Raw genomic sequence first — 23,757 nt, 5'->3', positions numbered from 1 at the left:
ATATGACTTTAACTTTAGCAAGAGAGTATCTTTTTGATTTTGCAAAATCTTAGTACTTGGAGAGATAGTAACAGGCAAGAGTATTAAGACTACAACTGGAAAGTTTCACTTCTAGTGGGAGCCACTAGAAGCATAACAGTTCACAAAAAAAAGTCAGATAGGAAACTCCCAATGGCTTATCAACAGATTTCAGTCTTTCCTTAGCTAAGTAACGAAATTCAGCTTGTAGAACAGTACTCAAAACTCTCTTCAAGGAATCAAGCGCAAAGGCAGCAGAAGAACCATCTGCCATCAGGCTGCACTAAAGTACTCAGCTTTGGTTAGTATTAGGAATAATGAGAGGAGCTGCTGTGTCCAACCCAGTTAATATCCGGTGAAACTCAAAATCCTTTTCTCCACCTGGATTACTCAATAGAAAAATGCCAAATACAGATTTTTCATACCAACTCCTTTTATATGCTCAAGGGCATCATCACACAGCAACATCATTGGGAGGCAGAGAACATGTTTGTCTAAAAATATTTTATACTGGAATTGTCAGGTCATCAACCTGTTCCAGGACAGCATTTAAACAAGCTAATTTTTTGCATCTATTGATCCTAACAGCATCTGGACATCATAAATGCTGCCTGAACCCAAATGCTATTTCACTGGAAATTTAAGCATCTGCTTATGATTTGGGAGAAGGCAATATCTGTCACCAAAAATCATCCTCTTCTGAGCTGCAATACAAGTTTCAAAGAAAGAGAGAATGAGAAAACAGAGACTGCTTTCAATGGTAGAGAGGATAAATATTTCTCATTGTTACATTCAACACTGTATATTTCTGTAATTTTTTCTTTATTAACTTCTTTAAGCCATGAAGGGCATTTGTATTTAAAGCATCAATGGCAGGAGTTTTAGACAGACATTATCTCAAACCACCTCAAATTTAAGAAAAATATCATCTAAATCTTCATCATCACACCAACAAAATCATGTTTTTTTTTCCTGAAAGCTATCATCTGTACATAATTGGAGGTGAAAAGATACAATAAATTGTTTTATTGTGCTTACCTTCTTAATTTTCTTATTTGGCTCCCTTGTAAAAAATTTAGATAACTCATTAAGAATTCAAAATTTGAGATATATAACCTTTTGATTTTAATGATGAAAATAAACATCACCATGTCAAGTAGGTTACATTTTGCCATTTGCTAATGGCATAGCAAGGCTTAAGAGCTATAAATGTAACTTTTTAAGGAAAAATATACATTATTTCAAAAATCATTAAAAAAGTCAAATTTGATGAATTGAGGAACTAATAAAGGCTTACTTGAATGCCTATATGCCCAAATTACCTTACTCTGTTCATATTAGAAATTCATTCGAAAGGGAAAATCGAGATAAAACTTTTACTATAAATAAAATTAATCCTACTTGCAAGCAGAAGCAGCTTTCCACTCAAGAGTTCCAAATTCCGGCAAATTCCTTAATTCAATCAAGAATATTCTGTATCTTCCTGTTTATGAATGTGTTTAATAACCAGTAAATGCTGGAAGCCAGTTAATGATGTCACGCTTCTGTTTGTAGTGCCCAGAAACTGAAGAGGTCTAATCACTTCCCTTCATTTTCATAGAATAGTTACTCAATTTCATAACATCAGTGAAGTATATTAGGCAGTTAATTTTAAGAAATTACTGCATTTTCAGTTGGATAATGTCACTTGGCCTTCAGTCTTACTTCTTACAGCTGTAAAAAATTACACATTATATCCTGTTATTTAAATAAGGAACATTTTCTGAAGGTTAAGAAATGGTGACACATACTTTTAAGTCAAGGAGGATCTTGTATGTGTATTAGTAGTATAGCATCTTCCTATTAACTAAGAAAGGGGTGTAAAGAGGAAAAAATGGTAAATATGGCTTCAGAGAGCTGGTCAGGAGCAGATATGTCTTAATAAGTTCTTGTACAGCATAGAAGGAAGGTCTTTAATTTGTGTTTAATTTTTAAGTTCAAAACATTAATGTGCATGTCCTTTTTTTTGACACTGCTTGCAATTAGAACAGCTCTGGAATTCACTAGCTGTAACAATTTTGTTTTCCCACACATAAATTAGTTAAGATTTTTATTGTTGCTATGACAAACAATTACTTTAAGTAAACTTCAGAGCTTAAAAAATCTTCAAACCCATAACTAATACTATCCCTAGAAGTTTATCAAAGACTTGAGAAAGACATGAGTAGGAGGTACAGGAGACCCAAACTTATCTTTAGGTTACACGTGTTTTTGTGTGAACAGTCTAAAATATACATGAATACCTACTGCAGTTTTGCACAGACTAAATATTGGTTTCTGTATACTCTGAGCATTCTGTATATTGTGGAAGAATCTTTTAAGAATCATTTTTTTGTTAATATTAATTGTAAAGTTTATGTATCTATTTATTTATTTATATGTTCTGAATTGCTTAGCTTTTAGTTTCTGCTATTTATATCCCAGTTCCCCAGTTCTGGGGAGGGGGTGGGGGGTAGGGAAAGGATTCGTTCTTCAATTCCTAAAGACAGGATACTCTCTGCAAATTACCTATATGCCTATAAAAAGGATACAGCAGGATTTAGCTGGTGATCTATTTTTTTGAAAAGTTAAAAGTTACTTAAACATCAATAGCATGTTTTTTTAACATTAAACTAGTGTTTCAAGACTGCAGGGGGCACTGGTACACTGTGTATCTAGAGCACTGCAGAGCAAGATTCAGACAGGATTTGATTAAACAGTTCTCCAGGTTACAGATACACAAACAAAATCATAAACTATTTATAATCAATTTAAGTTTTGATAAATTAAGTAATTGTAAAATATTTATATGCATTTTGGAGAGGAATTAATGTTTCTGTTACTGGAAAATGTATTTGTTTTTCTGCAACAATCATGTAGTTGTAGGGAGCAGACTGTTTTCTAACTTTTGTAACCAATGTCCCTTGAAGGATATCCTTCTGGTATTGCATTACTTAAGATTACACCCTTAAACAAACAATCCCTATGCTCTGTAAGAAACACAGTTTTGTTTAGTCTCTACCCAGAGAAGCCCACTTATTGGCCATTGAATATAACATATTTGTATATTAATCAGCCAATACAGACATTATCTGTTTCATAGACTCATTTAAATATGGACATATTACAATAAGAAATAATTATATATTCTATCATGTTATTTGATATTTATAGTTTTAGAACCTAAGAAAATTGGTGTCTAAGTTGTAGAGATCTCCTGATAATAAGAATATACAATGACAATTTATCACTTGATTGCATATGGTAGGCATATAACCATGCCTGCATCATCTATTTTACATTCAGTACTATTCTTTATTCTTTTAATTCCTTTGTTCAAGTAATTCTTTTCTTTGTGTGTGTGTTTGCATCTTACATCAGTTTAAGTTGTTCTTCAGTTTATCTCAGATCTTGATATTTCATGCAGTTACAACTATCCTGAGCCTCATAAGTTAGAGTTGGCTAAAGAATCTTTTCTAGAAGGACAAGTAGTCTAATTTTAAGACAGCAAGACATGAAGAATTCGTCACTTAAATTGGTAGTTTGTACCAATTATAATCATCATTACTATAATAGCTGTTTTTTTACTACCAAATCAGATTTTCTGGTTTCAGCTTTCAGCCAGTGGTTCTAACATGCTGGTCTCTATTCAGCTAAAGTAAGCTCCTCTGGATCCAGTGTTTCTCCTCATAGATACCATCAGCAACTCAGCCATATTAAAAAAAAAAAAAAAAAAAAAAAAAAAGGGGGGGGGGGGAGACTAATTTCCAAAAGTAACTTTCTGTGTGTCTTTTTCTTTTTTATTTTATTTTTTTTTCAGACTGTCATCAATTTCTTTGAGGTTATATTTCACATCTATTTCAATTTTAAACCTATCTTCTCTTTTTTCTTTATGTACTATTCTAAAGGCACCAGTACAGAATGAAATACAGTGTAACCAATATCACAGTCAGTAGTGTATATAGAAAAAAAATTATTCTCTTGCTTGCTTGCTTAGACAGCCAGGAATTTCATTAACTGTTTCGCTCCAGAAGCTTATATTGAATTGCATGTCTAAATTAAGCAAAGAGAACTCTTCAGGATGCTCTTCTTCATTCTGGGGTTTGGTCATTTTAAACAAGCACTTATAATAGGAAATTTTGTATAAACCTCTTATTTTCAAAAAAGTGGACTAAAATTTCCTTATATCAGGCTTTCCTATTTGTTAGTTTTTATAATAACTAAGCCCACACTGTCTTATTCTAAATTTTCCTTAGTAAGCAAATTCTACATTAATATATCAAACTTCTGGAAACTTAGACAACAAGTTGACCATGAGGCAGCAATGTGCTCTTGTGGCCAAGAAGGCCAATGGTCTCCTAGGGTGCATTGGGAAGAGTGTTGCCAGCAGGTCGAGGGAGGTGATCCTGCCCCTCTACTCAGCCCTGGCGAGGCCTCATCTCGAGTCCTGTGTCCAGTTCTGGGCTCCCCACTACAAGAGAGACATGGAGTTACTGGACAGAGTCCAGTGTAGGTCTATGAAGACGGTCAGAGGGCTGGAGCACCTGCCCTATGAGGAACGGCTGTGAGAGCTGGGCCTCTTCAGCCTGGGGAAGAGAAGACTGAGGGGGGATCTTATCAGTGTGTACAAGTACCTGAAGGGAAGGTGTCAAGGAGACGGGGACAAACTCTTTTCAGCTGTCCCGTGTAACAGGACAAGAGGCAATGGGCAGAAATTGAAGCACAGGAAGTTCCTCCTGACCGTGAGGGGGAATTTCTTCCCTGTGAGAGTGACGGAGCACTGGACCAGGTTGCCCAGAGAGGTTGCGGAGTCTCCTTCTCTGGAGATCTTCAAGGCCCTGGATGCAACCCTGTCTACCATGCTGTAGGTGACCCTGCTGAGCAGGGAGGTTGGACTTCCTGGTCCCTTCCAATCTCACGCATTCTGTGATTCGATTTAAATAGCCATGATACATATCACTACAACAGACAACTTTTGGATATCAGTAATATGAGGAATTATTTTTTTGAAAATTCTAGATTTGAAATTTGGAGGTTTGAATCCACTTCAAGATCTTAAATGAACAGGTTATTAAAAGTGCTCTTCCAAAGAGGAGCTCAAAACATCTTTTTAACTGATATTATTATTTATAATAAATTTGTTATTATTTATATTATCATAATATTATTTTCAATTGACTATCATAAAAATAGGCAAGGTTTTGTAATGTTTTTGATTGTTTTGCTTTTGGCTTTGTTAAGGATATTTTTACATTATAATGTAATATATAAAGAAATTCATTATAAGTCACAAATTCCTCCAGTCTATTCACTGACACAGTGAAGGACACGCAATGAAGCTCACCATATAATTGCTAGACAGAATGAAACAGAACTTCTGAACTTTTCTCTTGACATTCTGGGTTTTATCATTTGAAGACAGCTCTTATGATTCCTTATTACTTTTCTACGAATTTCAAAAGTGAATCTCAAAGATAACAAAAAGCTATAAGAAAATCTTATACTGATTCAGACTTTCAGTAGGCAAATTCTTCCTTTCAGTATGACTCTTATTCTTACTTATTCAGTCTGATATGCCTCTCTTTTCACAATACTATTTGGTATAATAATGAGAGTAACTATGTCTCCATTACGAGGCACTCTCAGCACATAAATTGAAAATCATGGAAATCTGCAGTGAAGTTTAATTACTTGTGAGTACATAAAAACATTTTTTTACTTCTATTTCTATATTTCTGCAATTGGAATGACATCAAACACCTTAGCTCAGCATGAGACTAGTTCGATAAGAAAACCATGGAAGATAATTTCTTTTACTAGTCAAATGCTTTCAGACAATTTTCCTGTTATATAGTTTGCTTTTTGAATCACTGATCATAATAAATTTAAGACCCAGATTTATATAGAAATCTCTTTACAGCAGAATCCTGACAAACCAACCCTGGCCTCACCTTGAAGTTTTAAATGAACAGAACAAAATAAGAGATATTTTTTCTATTGTGATAGAGTTTTCTTCTTCACATACTTGTTGGGCTGGAAGCCAAAGTGATTATTTCAAGAAACTACTGAACCATACCACTTGATGTCTTGTGTCATTAAGATAATTTTTCTTAAGCATTAAGGTAATGTTTCCAGAGAGGATTGCAATGGTTATAATGCAAATATAAATAATATTTATTAATATTATAAATATTTATATATTTTTAATATATAAATATTAAAATAATAAAAAATATATGTAATTAAAATGTTAGAAAAATGGTTTTAAATATAGTATTTGTTTTGTGAAGCTGCTCCAGTTGGATGATCTCATCTCAAGGCTTTTTTCAGTTTAGCGAAAACTTTGTGTTCTCATGTTTACAATATTGTTTTAAAGGGGGAACTATACTGAAATATGAAATTAAAAAGTTGCTTTCATTCATCAGAAAATGAATCTTTCATAAAAATTCCCCCCAAAATATTGTACTGATACAATTTTGGGGTCGTTTTGTATTTTAAAAGCTAAACATGTTGAAGCATAGTTTCTGTTCAGATGATGGAGCTTCTAAGGAAGTATAAGTATACGGCAATTTGCCAGAAGGTAATTTGCTTATACGAATATTGTCATGCACCTAGAGCAACCCAAAATATTCTGGTAGTATGTACTGTTCCTGAAACTATAATCCTTGGGGTAAAGAAGAAAAAGATCCTCCTCATTAGCTGCAGCTGAAAATATACAGCTCAAATTCTGTACCTCTCCTCCTGACAGATTACCACAGAGTTCACTGGTGAGAAAGGCTGAAAGACTGCAAAAATGTTTTTAAGTGATCTTTGCAGCCTCGTAATTCTGACTCCACCTGACACTGAACAAGCTCCAAGTGCAGAAGACTCCCCACTGCCCTCTGGATTGCAATGCCACCCAGCACACTGCTGTCCATTGACCTGGGTCATGTCCCCTGATCTCCTATGGAGAGCAGCTGAAAAGCCACCCGACAAGCTCTCTTTGTCATCTCCACAACATAAGAATGTTCCCTGGACGGATACAGTGACTTTATGCACTAATCATGGCTGTTCGTAAGGCTTTGAATCCACCACTCAATGTAAGGAGGCCAGGGCAGACTGATTTCTTCATCGGGACAGATATCATCGGTACACTCATTTCTCCTTCTTGTAGTATGCAATAAGCTGGATAAGCTTTTCTCAGTTCTAAACTACAGATGTTTTGATTAAGGCTTAGCACTTTATTTTATATATATATAAAATATATATATAAAGGAGTCAGTTTATATACAATGGTTAAATATACAAGGTGAAAGAAGCTATACAAGTGCCATTAATAAATCTAGTGATCAGATACAGTAAAAAATCGCCAGTAGTTGGAGGTACTCAATATTTTATAACTGTACCAAAATAGATGCAAATGTGCAACAAGAGTGTAAAATATTATTTTTCCAACACTGGAAATTTTTGTGTAGCACATGAAGCAAATAGATGATAAAATGTTAAAGCACATGTGAAAACAGAAAGTCAGTCTCATTAAACAAATTCTTTTGCACTATATTATTCATAACAAAACTTCATTTTTGTGCAACTATGTCAGACTATTTTCCAAAATACATAATTGAATAATTATTTAGTTACTTTGATACAGTATCTCAGATATTTGCCATTGGCATCTATACTTGCAAAAGCCTCCCTGATACAAACAGGGTACAAAAAAATGCATGATATCCTTTATGTCTTGTCTTATTAACCACCATGCAGGCACTTAGCAATTCTAAGAGAAATCAAGATCTCATAATATACATATATTGTATACATATACATATATCTGTAATGACATCATTACAGATACTTTAAGAGACAGAGGCTGCCACAGAAATTTATTGACAGAACTAAGAAATAATTCTCTATTGGTATAATGTACATGCCTAAGCTATAGAGATATAAGATCAAGATAAAAATAATCAAAATTATTATTAATCTTGCAGAATTAGAAAGTTGCCCCATTTCCACAGCATGCCTTCTTATAATCACCATACCAGAGTACACCTATCAAAATGTGAGTTTCTTAGAATAAGGTAGTCTAAATTTTGATGGAACAAAAAAAATCCTCTGTGTTGTTCTGGAGAGAGGAGTGAACACTTATTCTGTGGGGACTTTATGGTTTTAAGGTTTAACAAATTCCTTTTCCAAGGGGAAAGAAGCTGTCTAATTAAAGTATATGAATGGAGACAGAAAAAGCTAAGGAAAGAGTTTAGGATTTGGCAATTGAGCTCTTGCATGACTAGTCACAATTTAATCACTTGACACACTTGCCTTGTTTTTTTTTTTTTTTTTTTTTTTTTTTTTTTTTTTGTTAATCGTCTGTATAGGAAAAAGGCAGTTTTATGGAAATAGTTTATTTACCAGCAACACACATCCATAAAGTAGTGGGTTACTTTATTTAACACGAATGACTATTGCCTTTGTATTTTTTTCTAGTTATTGAAATTCAGAACAATACGAAAGTTCAGAAAATACCTGCAAAAACAAAGAATATGAAAAAGAAAGTCAATTTTGTTTTTCTCGCATGCTGATGAGAGGCAACCTCTTTTCAGAAATAGGGAGAGAAATGTAATATTTGCAAACACACATTATCTCACCTGTGTATATTTAGCACAGGGATTTGCCTAAAATCTGTCACAAACAATTCCTTCAGAACACTTCAGAAGACTGAGCAAAAGGCTTACACAACAATTTACTGTGATTTTGAGGATTTATAACAATAGGAAAGATTAGCCCTATCACTTTTTCCTTTTTTTCTTTTTTTAAGTCTGTATTACTGAAAAGTCATCATCTAAACAGGTATGCCAAAGAAGGAAAAATGGTAAAAGAAAAAAAAAAAAAAAACAGAATAAATATATACACACAGCAGAAAAGAGATTGCACTGGAGAACAAAAGCCACAAAGGAAAAACACATGTTGAAAACAAGTGGAGTAAAAGATGAGGGAAATCAAAAAAGGACAAATCAAGCAGAGAAGATGAAAGTATATAAGAGCAAATCAGGCACTGGAAAAGAAGGAAGAGGCAATTAGGAATGCACAGAAAATGTTATCAGCCAGCAAAAGCAAGAGATGAGAGAGAAAAAAGTAACAAAAATGCATAAAGAACAACAAATACTTGTTATCATGCTCTATATTAAAATTATACAGAATTGCTATTAACATATCATCAAGCATCCTATATATGAAGAATGCAAATGAATGGTATTTCTGAAGCTTTATCATCAACAAGGTACTTAAGAAACATTCCAGTCTAATCTGTATATTAATCGCAGAAAACAGAAAATCTGGCGAATGGACAACACTAAGTGACACCGGTATTACTCACTGAAATCATTTTCTTCTACTGTGCAAGAGCAATATATATACACATATATATATATATTGCTATTTCAGAATCAAGCACATAACCCTAAAATACTAATGAAAAAACACAAGCATAAATATCTGTGCTGAGACATAAGAATATAATTTAAAGTCCAAATAATGTCTCTTTCACATATACCAGAAGCTCAGCGTTTCTCGTAGCACTATGCACTTACTCATAATCTAAGATGTATATGGACAGAAGACTTGGAACTAACTCTGTGATTTCCACTTCAGCTCTGTATCAGCTTGTACATTTTTTTGAATTGAACTTCTTCAGCTCAGATGGATTCATGTGAACAGGCCCTTTAACCTCACCTGAGTCTTGTGTGAACTCTTACTATGAATTCTTAAGCACAGTATACACCGCTAGAGCACTCTGCCATTTCCAGATGTGAAATGGTAATGGTTTCCCTTTCACAAATGGGGGAAAAACAACTTTTTGCAGAACCAGCTTTCCCCTTTCCAAAGTATGGAAGAAAGAACTCAAAAACGTCAGAAGCCTGGTGCCAGATGCCTTGAGTTGTGAAGTTTTATAATATTCTTAAAAAGCTGGAAGTAACATAGAGGAAGTGACATGATGAAAAATTGTATGGGAAATTGAATTTTACAGAGCTGTTAAGGATCTGTTGGGATGTTTTGAAAAATACCACAGAAAACTACAGAATGGGTAGGGCAGTACTCACAGATAAAGTAGATGAGTTAGATCTTGGAAAGTGGATAACTGAGGGCTTTCTGAAAACATGTAGAGATCTCCAAAATATATTGCATTGCTCCCAGGAAAATTGCTGTGCATTAGGAAAACCATTAGTCCTCTTGATGGAATGGAACTTGGGTAATGAATGTTCAAGAGCCTCCTTCCAGAATGCAAATAGCAATCAGAGATTTTGTTCAATTTCAGACTGGAAAAAACAGCTTAAGATAAATTAACAGCAAATAAAATCTTAAAAAAAAAATCAATCAAAAACCTGTCTTATAAGTGCTAATGAAGAATTCAGCCTATTAACTGTTGGCTGTCAGTGCAAAATTTGCCTTGTATATTTGCACCCACCAGAAAGCCTCCTTTTAGGAAAACAACAAACAGCTGGACACTGCGGCAATTTTTAAAACAAAAACAGATCATGGCTTGGTGAGACACACACACACACACACACTTACATATATATATACATACATACATATATATATGCCTATATGTATGGTATTCTTTAATTGTTATCTTATTAACCGCCATGCAGGTACTTAGCAATTCTAAGAGAAATCAAGATCTCATTGTACATACTTGGTCATTATAGACACACTAAAGAGACAGTGGCTGCCACGGAAATCTGTTGGTAGAATTAAGAAACAGTCCTCTATTGGTATAACATACATGCGTAAAGTTACAGAAAGATAAGTAAGGTCAAGACAGACATCATCAAAAACTATTATTAATCTTTCAGATTTTTTATATATATACATATATACACACATATATATATTTAACATATATATGTGTGTTTGGACCTTTGAATTTGCTACATGCAGTAAACTCTTACAGGAATATAAAGTTGTCCTAGCTTCCAGACACTAAACCAGAAGTGAGGTGCAGTAAACACGAGCTTTTAATACTGAGGCTCAGAGCTTCATTTATATCTATCATTGAAGCTCTACCTGAAAGTAATAATCATTTCTCCAGGAAATCTATTACAGTAGCATTTTCTGAAACACAGAACCTTTATATTGTATTAGCACATCCCAAGTATCTTACTTGCTTCAGAAGAAAGAAAATCAAAGATTTCATTTCTTAACAGAACTTATCAGAGATCTGTTATTTCCTATTGTTTATTTTAATACTGCTGGTCATCATATAATCGCTTTCAAAATGTAGAGCTTTGAGAGAGGAACAGTTTAAACAACATTTTAAAATAAAGCTTGATAAAATTTAGATATGTTCTAGAGTAAATCTCGAAAACTCCCTTTTGGAGGATGACCTTTACAATTGATACGATTCTATTACAACCTTTCCTAAAAGCAAAAGCAGCACAGCTCAGAGGACTTTTGTTACTGCAAACCTGCACTGAAAGTCGGGCTTCAGTTAATTCTTCAGCCCATACCAGAGAGCAGTTATTCTGCCATTTCCTACATTCCACCTTGGGTACCTCTCATGGCAGGAACCTCTGATGAACCCTCAGTAGAGTGTGTGTGTGTATATATATACATAAATATACATACATGTACATACATATGTACACACACACACACATATATATATTTCTCCTCGCTGTTCTGTTCTCCTCATGGTACCACATACTGTAACACATCCGTGAACTGCAGGCCTAAAAGGCTGTGTCAAAAATAAGCTCCCACATTTCCTTTCTTCTTCCTCTGCCACAGAAAGGTGGAAGAACACTTTACACTATAGCACAGTAATGGAAACAAGCAGTCTGCAGACTACTTTAGGACTCTGTAAGAGTAAAAGGACCAGAGTATCCATCTTGTTTCAATCAAGAATCAAAGGTATGCCTCTATTGAAAGGCCACCTCAGAATAGTCCCTAAACCTAGGCCTGCCAATCACCATCTTCGTTAATACTCCTTAACTGGATCTCTGGTAGCTATTCAATGCTAGTCCAGAAACTTTACTGAAAACAAAGGATCTGCGAGACCAAACTGTTTGGAAAGCTCATTCCTTTCCACAGTGTAGTGAAACTACTCCGCATTTTGCTGCCTGTGAGAACAGGAGGTGCCCTAGCTCTGCTCCATAGTATCTCAGCTCCAGCTTTCTGCCCTTCTCTTATTCCATTGCCTTCTCTATTGGAAAAATCAAAGCTCATTTCCAGAACTCTTCCAGAGGGCCAGGTAACACTTTTCATTACGTAATTAATTAAGTAATTCAGGAACCAGAGCTCAAGCCTGCTGTCTCCCATTCGATATGTCCAAGCACCAGTTCTGGTTTCTCACTCTATCTCAAAGGCTCTGCATTCCTTTCAAAGTTGTCAGAAAAGGTCCAAATATCCTCAGACTGAGAAGGAACCCAGATCTGTCTGTCGCTGGGTACACGTTCTCCTTATTCATCTACAATATATATAAAATTGTTCCACACCATCTCCAGCTTTTTCACTGATATCCATTTCTGGGAATGACAGCTGTCCCTGTGCTGTATTGACGCCTACGCTTAGCTGAAGGATCTGGGCTGTGATCTTCTAGACCAACAAAAAAGTTAAAGCCTCACTCTTGAAAAGAGCATGCCCAAAAGCATTGAAACTTTTAGGATGATGAAAGTTAATAGCAAATTTTAAGGTCTCTGATCTTATCCTATTGCTCAGTAACGACTTCATTCTCGAACTTAAGATCTTGTTCCTAAATTAAATGAAAGGCAATCAACACATTGTCCCCATCTCCTATTTAGTTCTGCTGAGCTAAAATAATGCACCCTCCTTTGCAGCGTATGATATTTGCATTACAAATCTGAATGCTAGAGGAGCAAACAGCATTCTTGCTCTATGTATTTAAGGAATTTTAGGCAGCAGATAGTGAGATACATATGCCAGTGTAATTAATATTATGGTTTTATTTATTAATTTCTTACTTTTCAGAAAAATTTAAATAGCAACCTGTACTGCATTAATCTCAGATATAAGCAACACAGTATATAATGTCTTTTGAAAGGTACTGAATTATCCTGAAATAGTGATGCCAATAGTTTTGAACAGGTTAATGAACTGTATCTGAAAATTGTTTGTGAAAGTTCTCTATATTCTATTCACATATTAGCTCATCCTTTTGGTATTTTAAAATTCAAATAGATCTAGTTAAAAAATGGCAGAACATATTTGAGTAAATTTCAAACCTATTAAAAATTCATAAGGTTAAAATTTACTCACAAACCCATACACTTTAAGAAGTTTTTGCATGTCTCCCTTTGGCTGACCTTCTACACCACAATAATAAGGTAATCAATGCTGCTGGGGCTGCCAAGAAATAAAAGTAAGTTAAATGAATGGTATTAGTCAGACACTTGAATAAGGCTAAATATGCAACAGTGGAGGCATTTGAAAAAAGTAAAAATCTAGAAACAGGTGATGATAGGAAGATTACAATGGAGAGAAAAGAAATACACAGTGCCACTGGGAGATAAATGCACTGATGTTCTTATGGCCATAAAAAAGAACTTCACTGGGAGAAACTGTTTGGATTTCTTTATCTATATCAACATTGTAGACTACTCTGGAAGTACCAGACAGCTTGAAGTGTAGCTGTATTGCATCAGCCGTACTATACGAATTCTACAAACCCTTGCATACATACACCAGATCTTCCAGCATTCACCAACTTTACCTTTTTGCAACATATATAATCCCATACTGCCCCATTTAAGCAACTTTCTTCAAGTGCTTTCTCCTTCCTAATCAAGACAAACATTCCTCCCTAAGGAGTCTGTCTCACAAGAAAAAACAATGGCAGTTAGGCTTCCTGTATGCTTTCTGGGAAGCAGAATTTACATGTACAGATGGATGAAGGTCTGGATATAGTTGCCTAAGTACCAAAAGCAAAGAGCAAAGGATGATGCAAGCTGTCACATGTGGGCAGAGATGAGATTCTTATATACCACAAAGCAGGGGAAGAGTCAGGAGAATGCCTGCCAGAGTCCCTTGAAGTCTGCTCCTAAGGGACAACTATGCCACCCAGGGAAATTTGGACTACTTTAATGCTGCTTCTGGGTGTTCACAGATTGGAAGAGCTGGGATTCAGATCAGGATGGAACCAGCTCTGTGTGGACTGCACAAGACTGGACACCATTGGGCATGTCTATAGCATTCTGGAACAAGCAGAGAGGGAAAAGGAACACGTTACTCAGGATCGGTGGGATTGAGGAGGTCTAATATCCTTCCCAACATCCTTTTATTCATCAGACTCTTCTCAGGATTCATCTATACAAACTGTGATGTCATTTTACTTACCTAAGTAGTTACATATACATGATAAATATTTGCAAGAAACAGCCTCTAGAGTGTAATCACTGAATTCTGACTCAATGTTGAGCAATCTTTATTGTCAATGTGATACAGCATCAACCATATTTCTAATTGATTAAATTGCTAATTAATTAAAATTTAAGGGAAATATCAAAATCGATACAAAATGCAATTAATCTTGGCATATAATTCTATAGATTATAATAAATAATGTAGCATTCTAAAGAAAAAATAAGCTTTAAAAGGAACTAAGTCAGTTTTACCTCAAAGCTTTCTCCTTCCTATCTATAATAGCACATACAAATTGGATGAAGCAGAACTCATTGGTCTTACGATTCTCATATTCTCATAATATAAATTAGCCAACAGGAAACACTGATGAGAGAGTGGTGTGATAAATCCCAAGGACACAGCCACCTACCTCAGAGAAAAAAATGCATTGCAGAATGAAAAAAAGCATGGAAGAAGATAAGCGTCCTGGTTGTAAAGCAAGCCTTCTTTTACCCAGTAGTTTTAAAAAAATCAGCTTTATCTTGCCTAGGATTTGGGAGACCAAAGGTCTATGCAAGATGGAGAATGACTTCCTATCTAATAACTCAAGGAGACATCTGAGATGGTTTGTGATTTCTTCCAGTGATTAATTAACTTCTAATGTGTAAGTAGTCCTTGAAGTAAAGATCTTTTTGCCTAAATTAATTCCTTCATTACAGGACAGAACAGCCTGCTCACTTGCTCTCATTTCCATTAATTTCTATTCTGCACAGAGGCAGAGTTCCACAGAGCATGCACCCTAATTTTTGAGAAGATCACTGCTTAATGGTTAGAAAAAAACTCTGTGACAGGCAAGAGTAGCTCCATCTCTTCTTTCTTAGCTGAGGTTTATCACAAAAAAAGCCAGATTTCTATATTTTGTGTAGGATTTACACCCACAAGTGTTTGTTAAACATGGAGGACAGCTACCAAAAAAAAATGTCTAAGATAAATCAAACGGTACAAAGATTAATTTCTTGGTCACGTCTGGGCAAGGAGAAGACACTGAGATGGTCCTCTAAAGATGACGACAGTTCTATCCAGGTATGCAAGCAGAAATTTATGTTCAGAGTAAGTTTTATGGGCAAAAGCTTAGACGCCTAGGACTTGAGGCAGTTGGTTCATTGGCTGCTAAGTTTGATGTTTACACTCCTTTCATAAATTTGTGTGTGTTATGTACAAGTTCATGAAGGGGTCAGTGGCACAACTGAGCAGAGTCCAGTTCTTATCAATATTCACTTAATGCCATAATTAATTACTATTAGATTTCTAAAATACAGTTTAGCTGAAAATAAAAAAAAATAATTAAGATATTCTGTAAGTTTTAGCGGAAAAAATTAGGGTCATGTATAAAAAGACTTATAAAAAATTCTCCAAGGCTAGAGAACATATAACTAAAATCACATTCTCTTCTGAAAGACTCCATGATCCATAAATAAAACACTTTCTTTTCCACTTTATGTTATGTGCCAGAATAGGATCCCAGTCTACACCACTGTCAATATATAGCTTTTTATTTCAATCAATACGTGACCAATAGCAATGTGAATATACAAAAGTGGAATCAACTGGTTTATATTCAGGAACAGTGTTTTCCAGTAGTTTTCACAAGCTTATATGTACTATGCGCAGCAGCAAGTCTCTAGCATTTGTTACAAGATTAATGAAAATCTCAAAAGCGTTCATAGAAACACAAGCAGCACCTCACCCTGCCCACTTTTATATTTTAAGATTGTCTTTTTTAGTACATCATGTTTCACCAGGCAGTGAGTGAAAAAACAGTCTAAATAAGCTGTCAAGCTTAATTGAACTATGCTTCAAAAAAGCACCTTCCATAAAGAAAAGGCTTGAAAAGTATAAAAGAAAGTAAAATATCTACCTACATAATCAGTTTTTCTATAAACACTGTTGAAATTATCTAGAATAGTCACCCTATTTTAGGAAGAAAGAAAAACCAACACCTTTTCTTCTGATTTGAAAAGGCACAGAGAGTAGTTTACCTGCAATTGTCGATATTATTTCTGCCCACAGCATTAGAGAAGTTGAAAGGTCCCACATTATTGATTTCTATGACTTCTACACAGCCAGTGAAATTGTGCATAGGTCCAGGCATCTACAAAAGAGGAAAAATGCACACAATTCTTACAGTTATCTGAGTAGTTTGGTTTTAAAAAGATTTCTGACAAAGATTCATAATGCATTTCAGACCTAATTCTGAAGATCCCTCTTGGTTTCCATTTTTTTCCATAGTGGAATTCTATAAAATAACTATGAATGTAAAAAGAAATTATGGAAAAGAATAGAAACGCTAACTTTTTAAAATAGACTCATTCTTTCTTTATATACAGACAGGCCCACTGGTACAATGACACCCAGCAAAAATAAAGTAGATTTGTCTAACTTTAATCAGGGATTTATTTGTTACAGATGAGCATAGGACATAGAGAATGGCAAAAGAAAGAGTTTGGGAAATTTAATGTCTGTGGACTTAAATTTCATGCCGAAACAGTAAAAAAATACTGCTAGGACTGTTCTGCCAACCGTGATGATAAAAACCATTGACACATTCTACTGGGGACTTGTGAGACTATTCAGGCAGAAACACACAGTAACAGTGGAAGACTTCAGTTATTCCTGTAACAGGTCAGTAAGGCACCTAAATGCCTGCTGGTCATGAACCCATAAGAGAAGAAGCAAATCCTAGATTGATCCTTGACACTGCAGAGCACCACAACAATCCTCATTTCATACAGGAACGCTACATAAAAATGAAGAGGCTTTTTAAAAACAAAACTCAAAGAATATCCAAAAGGGTAAAACACTGGCAGATGAATAGTTAAAACAAGGTATTAGAGGTTCACAGAAAATGTAAGTAAACTATCAGAATAAAAAAGACTTTGGAGCCCAAACAGTACTGTGATGTTTAAATAACAAGGTTAAAAAGCTTACAATGGCTAACAGGACATTCTTTAAAAGTTGATGTTATGTCCAAATGAAGGAAAACAGAAAATAATATATGAAAATAATATAAATGTTGGCAGGTAAAAACTCAATAAAACAGATCAGATAAAGAAAAACAAAAAAAGATTTCAAGGAACAATTTGCTAAAAGCATAATGACCAGTATTAAATTCTCTTTTAAACACAACAGGAGCAGGAAGCCTGCCAGAAAGACTGTTAAGCTAACAAATGATCAAAAAGATTTCTAAAAAGATAAGACTCTAGCAGGAAATGTAAATGAACTCTCCAAATCAAAATTTAACACTGAGGAGCTCTGAAGGTTCCCATGCCCCAAGGTGTCACAATCCCCCTTTTAGTAGGGATACATCAGAGATCTGTCTAAAACTGAAGTGTCACGAGAACAGGTTTTAGAATAATGTATAAGATGAACAGTAGCAAAATCTGAAGGCCAAATAGTTCTTATCCAAAAGTATGAAGGAAATTACTTAACTATTTATGCAGTCCTCACTTCAAACTATATCCAAACCACTGGAAAGGATGGTTGTGGGTGGTTTTGGTTTTGTTTTATATGTAAAAACTACATTAAAGAACAATCAATACTTTTGTAGATGAATATCATGTACTGGGGAAGAGTTGAGACTGCTTTTCAACTGTCATTATTCACAGAAGCAACACCGAGCGTGTGAAAAAGGAAACCTTGGCATTTACAGTCTTTGATTTCCACAATGCTTTCAGCAAGTTTCCATGCTAAAGTATTCTAAAGTAACCCAGTTGCCATGGGATAAGAAGGAAGGATTTCAATAAATGAAGAGCTAGTTAAAACAGAAGCAGCAAAAAATGGGAATAAATAGTAAGCTTTCTCAGTAGGGAAAGCTCTTAGAAAGTCCCTGAGCAATCTGTATCAGAGTCTGTGTCCTTCAGCATATTCACAAGTGGCTCAGAGTTTGTTGGTAAGTTATTCAGGGTATTAAAAACAAAATCTAGCTGGGAAGATTTAGCTGAGACATATAGTACAATTTCTCAATATACAAAAACTCTAAGGTATGTAAGGAAGATGATGAGTTTGGGATGGTTTCAGTAAAGGACTATAAAAACTAGCAATCTTTACTCTGGAAAAAAATCACCACAAAGAGGGGTTAGTAGAAGAGAGTAGTATGTAAACAGTGAATAAAGAAAGAGTTGCCACAGTTTCTTGCAGTACAGGATCAAAAGGGCATGAAATGACATAAATCAGTGGCAGGATGAAAGCAAGCAGGCAGGGGTACTTTTCATACAATTTGAAATTAAACTGTGGAACTCTGCCACAGAGCATTGTGGATGCTGAAAGTGTACATGGGTCAAAAAACAGTCAAATTAATGGAAGGTTAATTTATGAAGAACCATTAAACAGAAAGATGGTACTTTTGGATAATGAAGACCCTGACCTTAAAGTTGCTGATCCAATACAGATTTTTATCTTCTAAAATTCTATGTCTGTGTCCAACTTTATAGAATTGGGCATCATTTATGTGAAGAGAATTTTCCAAAAGAATTTTCCTTATCTTCTCTCTTATTAAGTGCCACAAACAGAATGATGGCCTCACACCTGTATATTTGCCTTCTTCCCTACCAGTCAGTAAAAACACATTTCATACTGTGATAGGATCTTGCTCTGTCCAGAATCTTGAAGTAAAGCCACCTACCCTTTTCTTTAAAGCAAAAAGAGATTTTAAGACTGAAAGATTCTAAGACTAGGCTTTACTAGTATACTGAATAGTAAACTGGAACGTGGCAATCGTTTAAATAGATTTCTGACATGATGGGTGAGGTAGATATAGATAAATCTCCTACCTCCCTCCTCTGTCATTGCAGAGAAGGTCCTCTCCTCTAGTCTTTTTAGTTCAGTATATCTAGCAATATTGCAGTTCAGGATGCACAGAGCCACCTCTGGGTTCAAAGAAAAATTTCCTTTTACCACCTCCTCTACAACATGGCTGAAGGTCACCTCTGGGCTTTAAGGCTATTTCCAAAGGCCTCTCTCAGCCCTCTCAGGAGAGGAGACCTCTCCTGCCCCACATACACAGGTGTGACACAGCTGAGCAAATTGTCCCCCCCTGCGCTGCTCAACCACTATGAAACGTAGCACACAGCACCAGGCAGTGCAACAGCAGCAAAACGAGTTGGTCTCCCAGCACACAGTAATGATTCAGAGAAGTTCACTACAAGTTCACTGTTTATTTCTTTTGCAGCAAAATCTCAAGGAAAGTTAAGACTTTAAAACAGTTGCACAACTACAATGCAACAATTCTCTGCAAAGCCATGAAATTGTTTAAGGTGATCTTCAGACATAGCTAACATTAGGAATTGGAAAAATGAGCTCTGTGTGTCACCACCGTGCTTTATAACGCTCCATTGCAGCTTCTACGGCCCTAGAAAGAGACAAGACCCTCATTCAGGGCTATGAGTTAGACCTCTAAAATTAGCTGATGGGAATCAGCTCACCTCAAAGTTACACTTAGGACATTAAAAGGATATTTGATATACCATGATGACTGGCAGAGACAACTGGTGTGCATCATAGGCACTGGAGTCTCTTTTTATCTCCCTGTCTATCTGTCTCCTTCCATTGCCAGTTACTTTGGCAAGGAAATCAGTGCGACGGACTGCCAGGCGGGATACTAGGCAATTTGCTTTTGCTACCATTATCATCACCCGGTTATCTTTAACTGCATATCACTCTATTAAATTTCACACTTTTTATAAGAGGAGCTTGTTTTTTCCCTTTGCCTGCCTTTCATAATTAGTAAATAATATCCAAATTAGCAGGACTCAGAATCTGTTATAAGTTCTATATAAAAAAGGTAGAAACAGTTATGTGCTTAATGTTACTTCTGAGATGCGAATAATATAGAACCCTAAAATTGCCTCAGAAAAATTAAATATTGGGTGAGGTCGTAATATTGCACACGTATACCATCATTTTAGCCTTCTTTTTCTCTCCCTTAATCTTTTGCAATATTTTAATAATTCTTAGTTATGATTGTTCCAGTCTCATCCTTGTAAAAGCTTTCAAGGAAAGCCATCGTTCTCGGAATTGTAAAAAGAAATAAACAAAAAGCAAAAGGAATCAATAAAAACAAAGATCGAATACAATATAGTATCAGCATTTACAACAGCTGCTTTTAACTGTTCCAGTTAAGTTCATTCAAGACTATTAAGTTAATATGGGAAAAATTCACCATGGCAACCTGTGATCCACATTGCACACTGAACAGAAATGAACAGAAATAAACATTTATCTGTGTATTCTCCTAAGTCCTATTATCAGTGAATACGTTAATTTGATTTCTTTTGATTTCCTTTGATTTCCTTCCCTCTAAAGCAAACTTACCGACTGGGCTCCCAGTAATTTCTCTTACACAGTTATCTGTGTATTTTAAATTTTACTTTCTGCTAAAGTAATATTAGAATACTTCAAAGCCTCTTCTTTTTGCTATAATCAGAACTACATCACATTTTGGTCAAACAATCATGCAACTGCCTTTGGAGTGCTAAGCTAAATAAATAGCTATGTAATTGTATTTAGGAATAAGGGCTGTTGATACAAATAAGAAAGTAAACATCTTTTATTCTACTATGTTTGAAAATAGATACTAGTTTGTCTTAGCAGATTAGATTATTAAAGCGTAGGTTGCATATGCATTTGAGTTCCCTCCCATTTACAAAAAAATATATTAATATGCTGACAACCATAATACTTAAATGGCCTGAAAATGCCAGGTCATAGCAACACCAGAAATTTAATTTAATACAATTCACTATTCAGACACTAAACAGATATATTTGACATATAGTAACCATGCTCTTTAAATGCCCTTTATACTTGACAAAAATGAGTACAGATACTTACCTGGTAAGGAAAGTTCATACATATACGCCAAAGGATTATTAACATCCCTTACTGACTAGCCCAAATTAGACTTGCTATTAGGCAGTATTAACCTAGAATATAGTCCCTACTGAAATCAGTTTGCATCTGTCTTTTCACTACAGACTCATAAATAATATAATGAGATTTTGGTCTATGATCAGAGCTTTCTACAATAAAAATGTAATGTATTCAAACTAAAACATAATATAACCGCTCCTCATTTGTCTCCTTCCAAGTTAAATTTTACATATTTAAAAAATTCTCACTACAGATATTACAATGTACCAAGATGCACTGTTCATAGATAATCATATCTTCAAGATTACTGGAAATATGTCTAATTTTGGAGTCTGATTTGCAGAACACTTGGCAAATGATTGGAGATTTGTCAGAATGTAATATGTTAAACATAAGCAAAATGCCTAGTTACATATTTTGAATACTCTAATATTTTTATTTATATTTACTAACAATATGACAAACAGTTTGAAAACAAATGTATAATTCCAAGATAAAAATCAACCTTAAGATAGCAGTTTCTCTGCCCTAGTTCTGATTCTTGTTAGTGATTAGAATTTTATGAAGTGGTCTTAATGAACTTTCAAATTAAGTGCTGTTCTCAACTCAGTATTTCAGATTTGCCAAACAACAACAAATTTGACTACTCTTCTGAATTTTAATCTGCTCTAAACCTACTGCAGCTGAATTTTAATCTGCTCTAAACCTACTGCAGCTGAACTTTAGTGTCACCTGCAGAGCACTAAAAGAACTGCTAAAGAAACAGAAATAATCTTTCAAAAAAGTCTAATTCCTTGTGGAGCCTTCTTCCTCCCACAAGAGAAGACTTCGTACTTTAGGAAATGTCATTCAATGACCTGTGCTCATGAGTTAGATACTGTTTTAAACACAATACAAAATATAAGTATACAGGCTACCCACTTAGCTTCTAATCACGTGGGCAAATGGATGCTGCTTAATGCAACAGGAACATATTCTGTCTATGCAGGCCATTTAATATGCACTGAAATTTTTCTGCTTTCAAACCACATGCTACCTGTAGGATCTATTTTTTTCTAGTCTCTTCAAACTACCAAGTTTCCCAGGATTTCTTAAAAATCAACACAAGTCACTTAGACAGCATTTTGACCAAAAATGCAAACACTTCTGAATGAAACACTTCTGAAAATTCTTCTGAATTATTATTTTTTTAACATCAAGAAATAAACCACAGGCAGAAGTAGCAAACTTCTCTAATTCTGGCAGTTTAGGTTAAATGGGCAATGTCACTCTGCTTAATTTGCATGACCCCCTAGCCAGAGACAAGTGGGCCTTCCTTTGAGAAGTCTTGCTAAAGCAGACATAGGGGCTTTTTAAACAAGCCTATGTTATTCATTACTTCACTTTCTAGTATTTACATTTTTATGCTTTTCTAAGTCAGTTCCAATTTTAATCCACACACATGTTTACTGTTAGATAATACAGCATAAAACAGATTTTATTAGTTTAATGACATATAAAATAAATGCTCTTAATTTACTGATGAAAAGGTGCTATTGGCTCTAAAAACAAAAGTAATGAAAGAAAAAGCTGATGTTTCAGTTTCTGATGGCTGTCCTAGGTAAGTGCTAGAACAGGACAAAAAGGGAAGGTATACTAGCAAAATTACTTACTTTACTGTATATAAAGAGGTTGAAACATAGAGGAACTAAAATCTCTCCTATGTGCTAAACAATACTTGACGTAAGATGAAACACTGTAGGTAAACCTAAGGATAACATAAAAGTTTTACTTATATATTATGATATCAGCAGTTAATCTTATATAATATTGTAGTATGACATATGATATAACCCTGAGAATGTGATTCTGAGCCAAATGTCCAAAAGTCATTTTAATTCAGATACCTAAAATAAATTAAACATTAAATCAAAATTATTCCTTCATATCACTGCTTCTACTGAAATTTTTAATAATTTGATTGATATGACCCTAAATCTGTCTTTATCATATCTGCCATGGATATGGAAGGCATATCATGAGACTTATTTTAAACAAGAACTCTAAAACGTAAAATAAAGACAAAAAGAAAAAAGAAAACTACCCAGGGTAGTACAGGTTACCCATTCTACTCCTCATTTCTTATTTATTCTAGCAACTCAAATCAGGGGTTGCAAAACTTCCTACCCTAGTTGTTGTCCTCCTAGGGGAAATCAAAAACTTATGAGCTTTTCGGTCTCCTACACTGTGGCTCAAGGAAGTGAGAACGTACTCTTACATTGGCTCTGTAACCAGACTAATATGGATAAAACTATTCCCCGGATTGCTCTGCTTTTCAGTGGGAACCAGACTGATTTGCAGCCCAGCCCCAAAATCTGATGGACCTCACTCACCACGCAGCAGTCTCATTCCTCTTGCATTATTTTCTAATCTAAATTGACTAGCAGTGTAAAATTTGGGATTAAGTCTTTCACCTTC

General features: G+C 35.0%; 1 protein-coding gene across 1 annotated transcript in view; it reads right to left on the bottom strand.

The window, feature by feature from the left end:
* The window catches only part of EYS (eyes shut homolog), an 872,934-nt gene that overhangs the window by 234,288 nt on the left and 614,889 nt on the right, over positions 1–23,757 (bottom strand). The window contains exon 37 of the mRNA XM_062573097.1: positions 16,413–16,525. Coding sequence (XP_062429081.1) covers positions 16,413–16,525 — 113 coding nt within the window. The remainder of the gene's footprint in view (positions 1–16,412; positions 16,526–23,757) is intronic.

The sequence above is a fragment of the Rhea pennata genome, chromosome 3 (genome assembly GCF_028389875.1).
Source record: "Rhea pennata isolate bPtePen1 chromosome 3, bPtePen1.pri, whole genome shotgun sequence".
Taxonomy (NCBI): domain Eukaryota; kingdom Metazoa; phylum Chordata; class Aves; order Rheiformes; family Rheidae; genus Rhea; species Rhea pennata.
The sequence above is the reverse complement of the archived record's forward strand: the minus strand, read 5'-3'. Positions and strand labels throughout refer to the sequence as shown.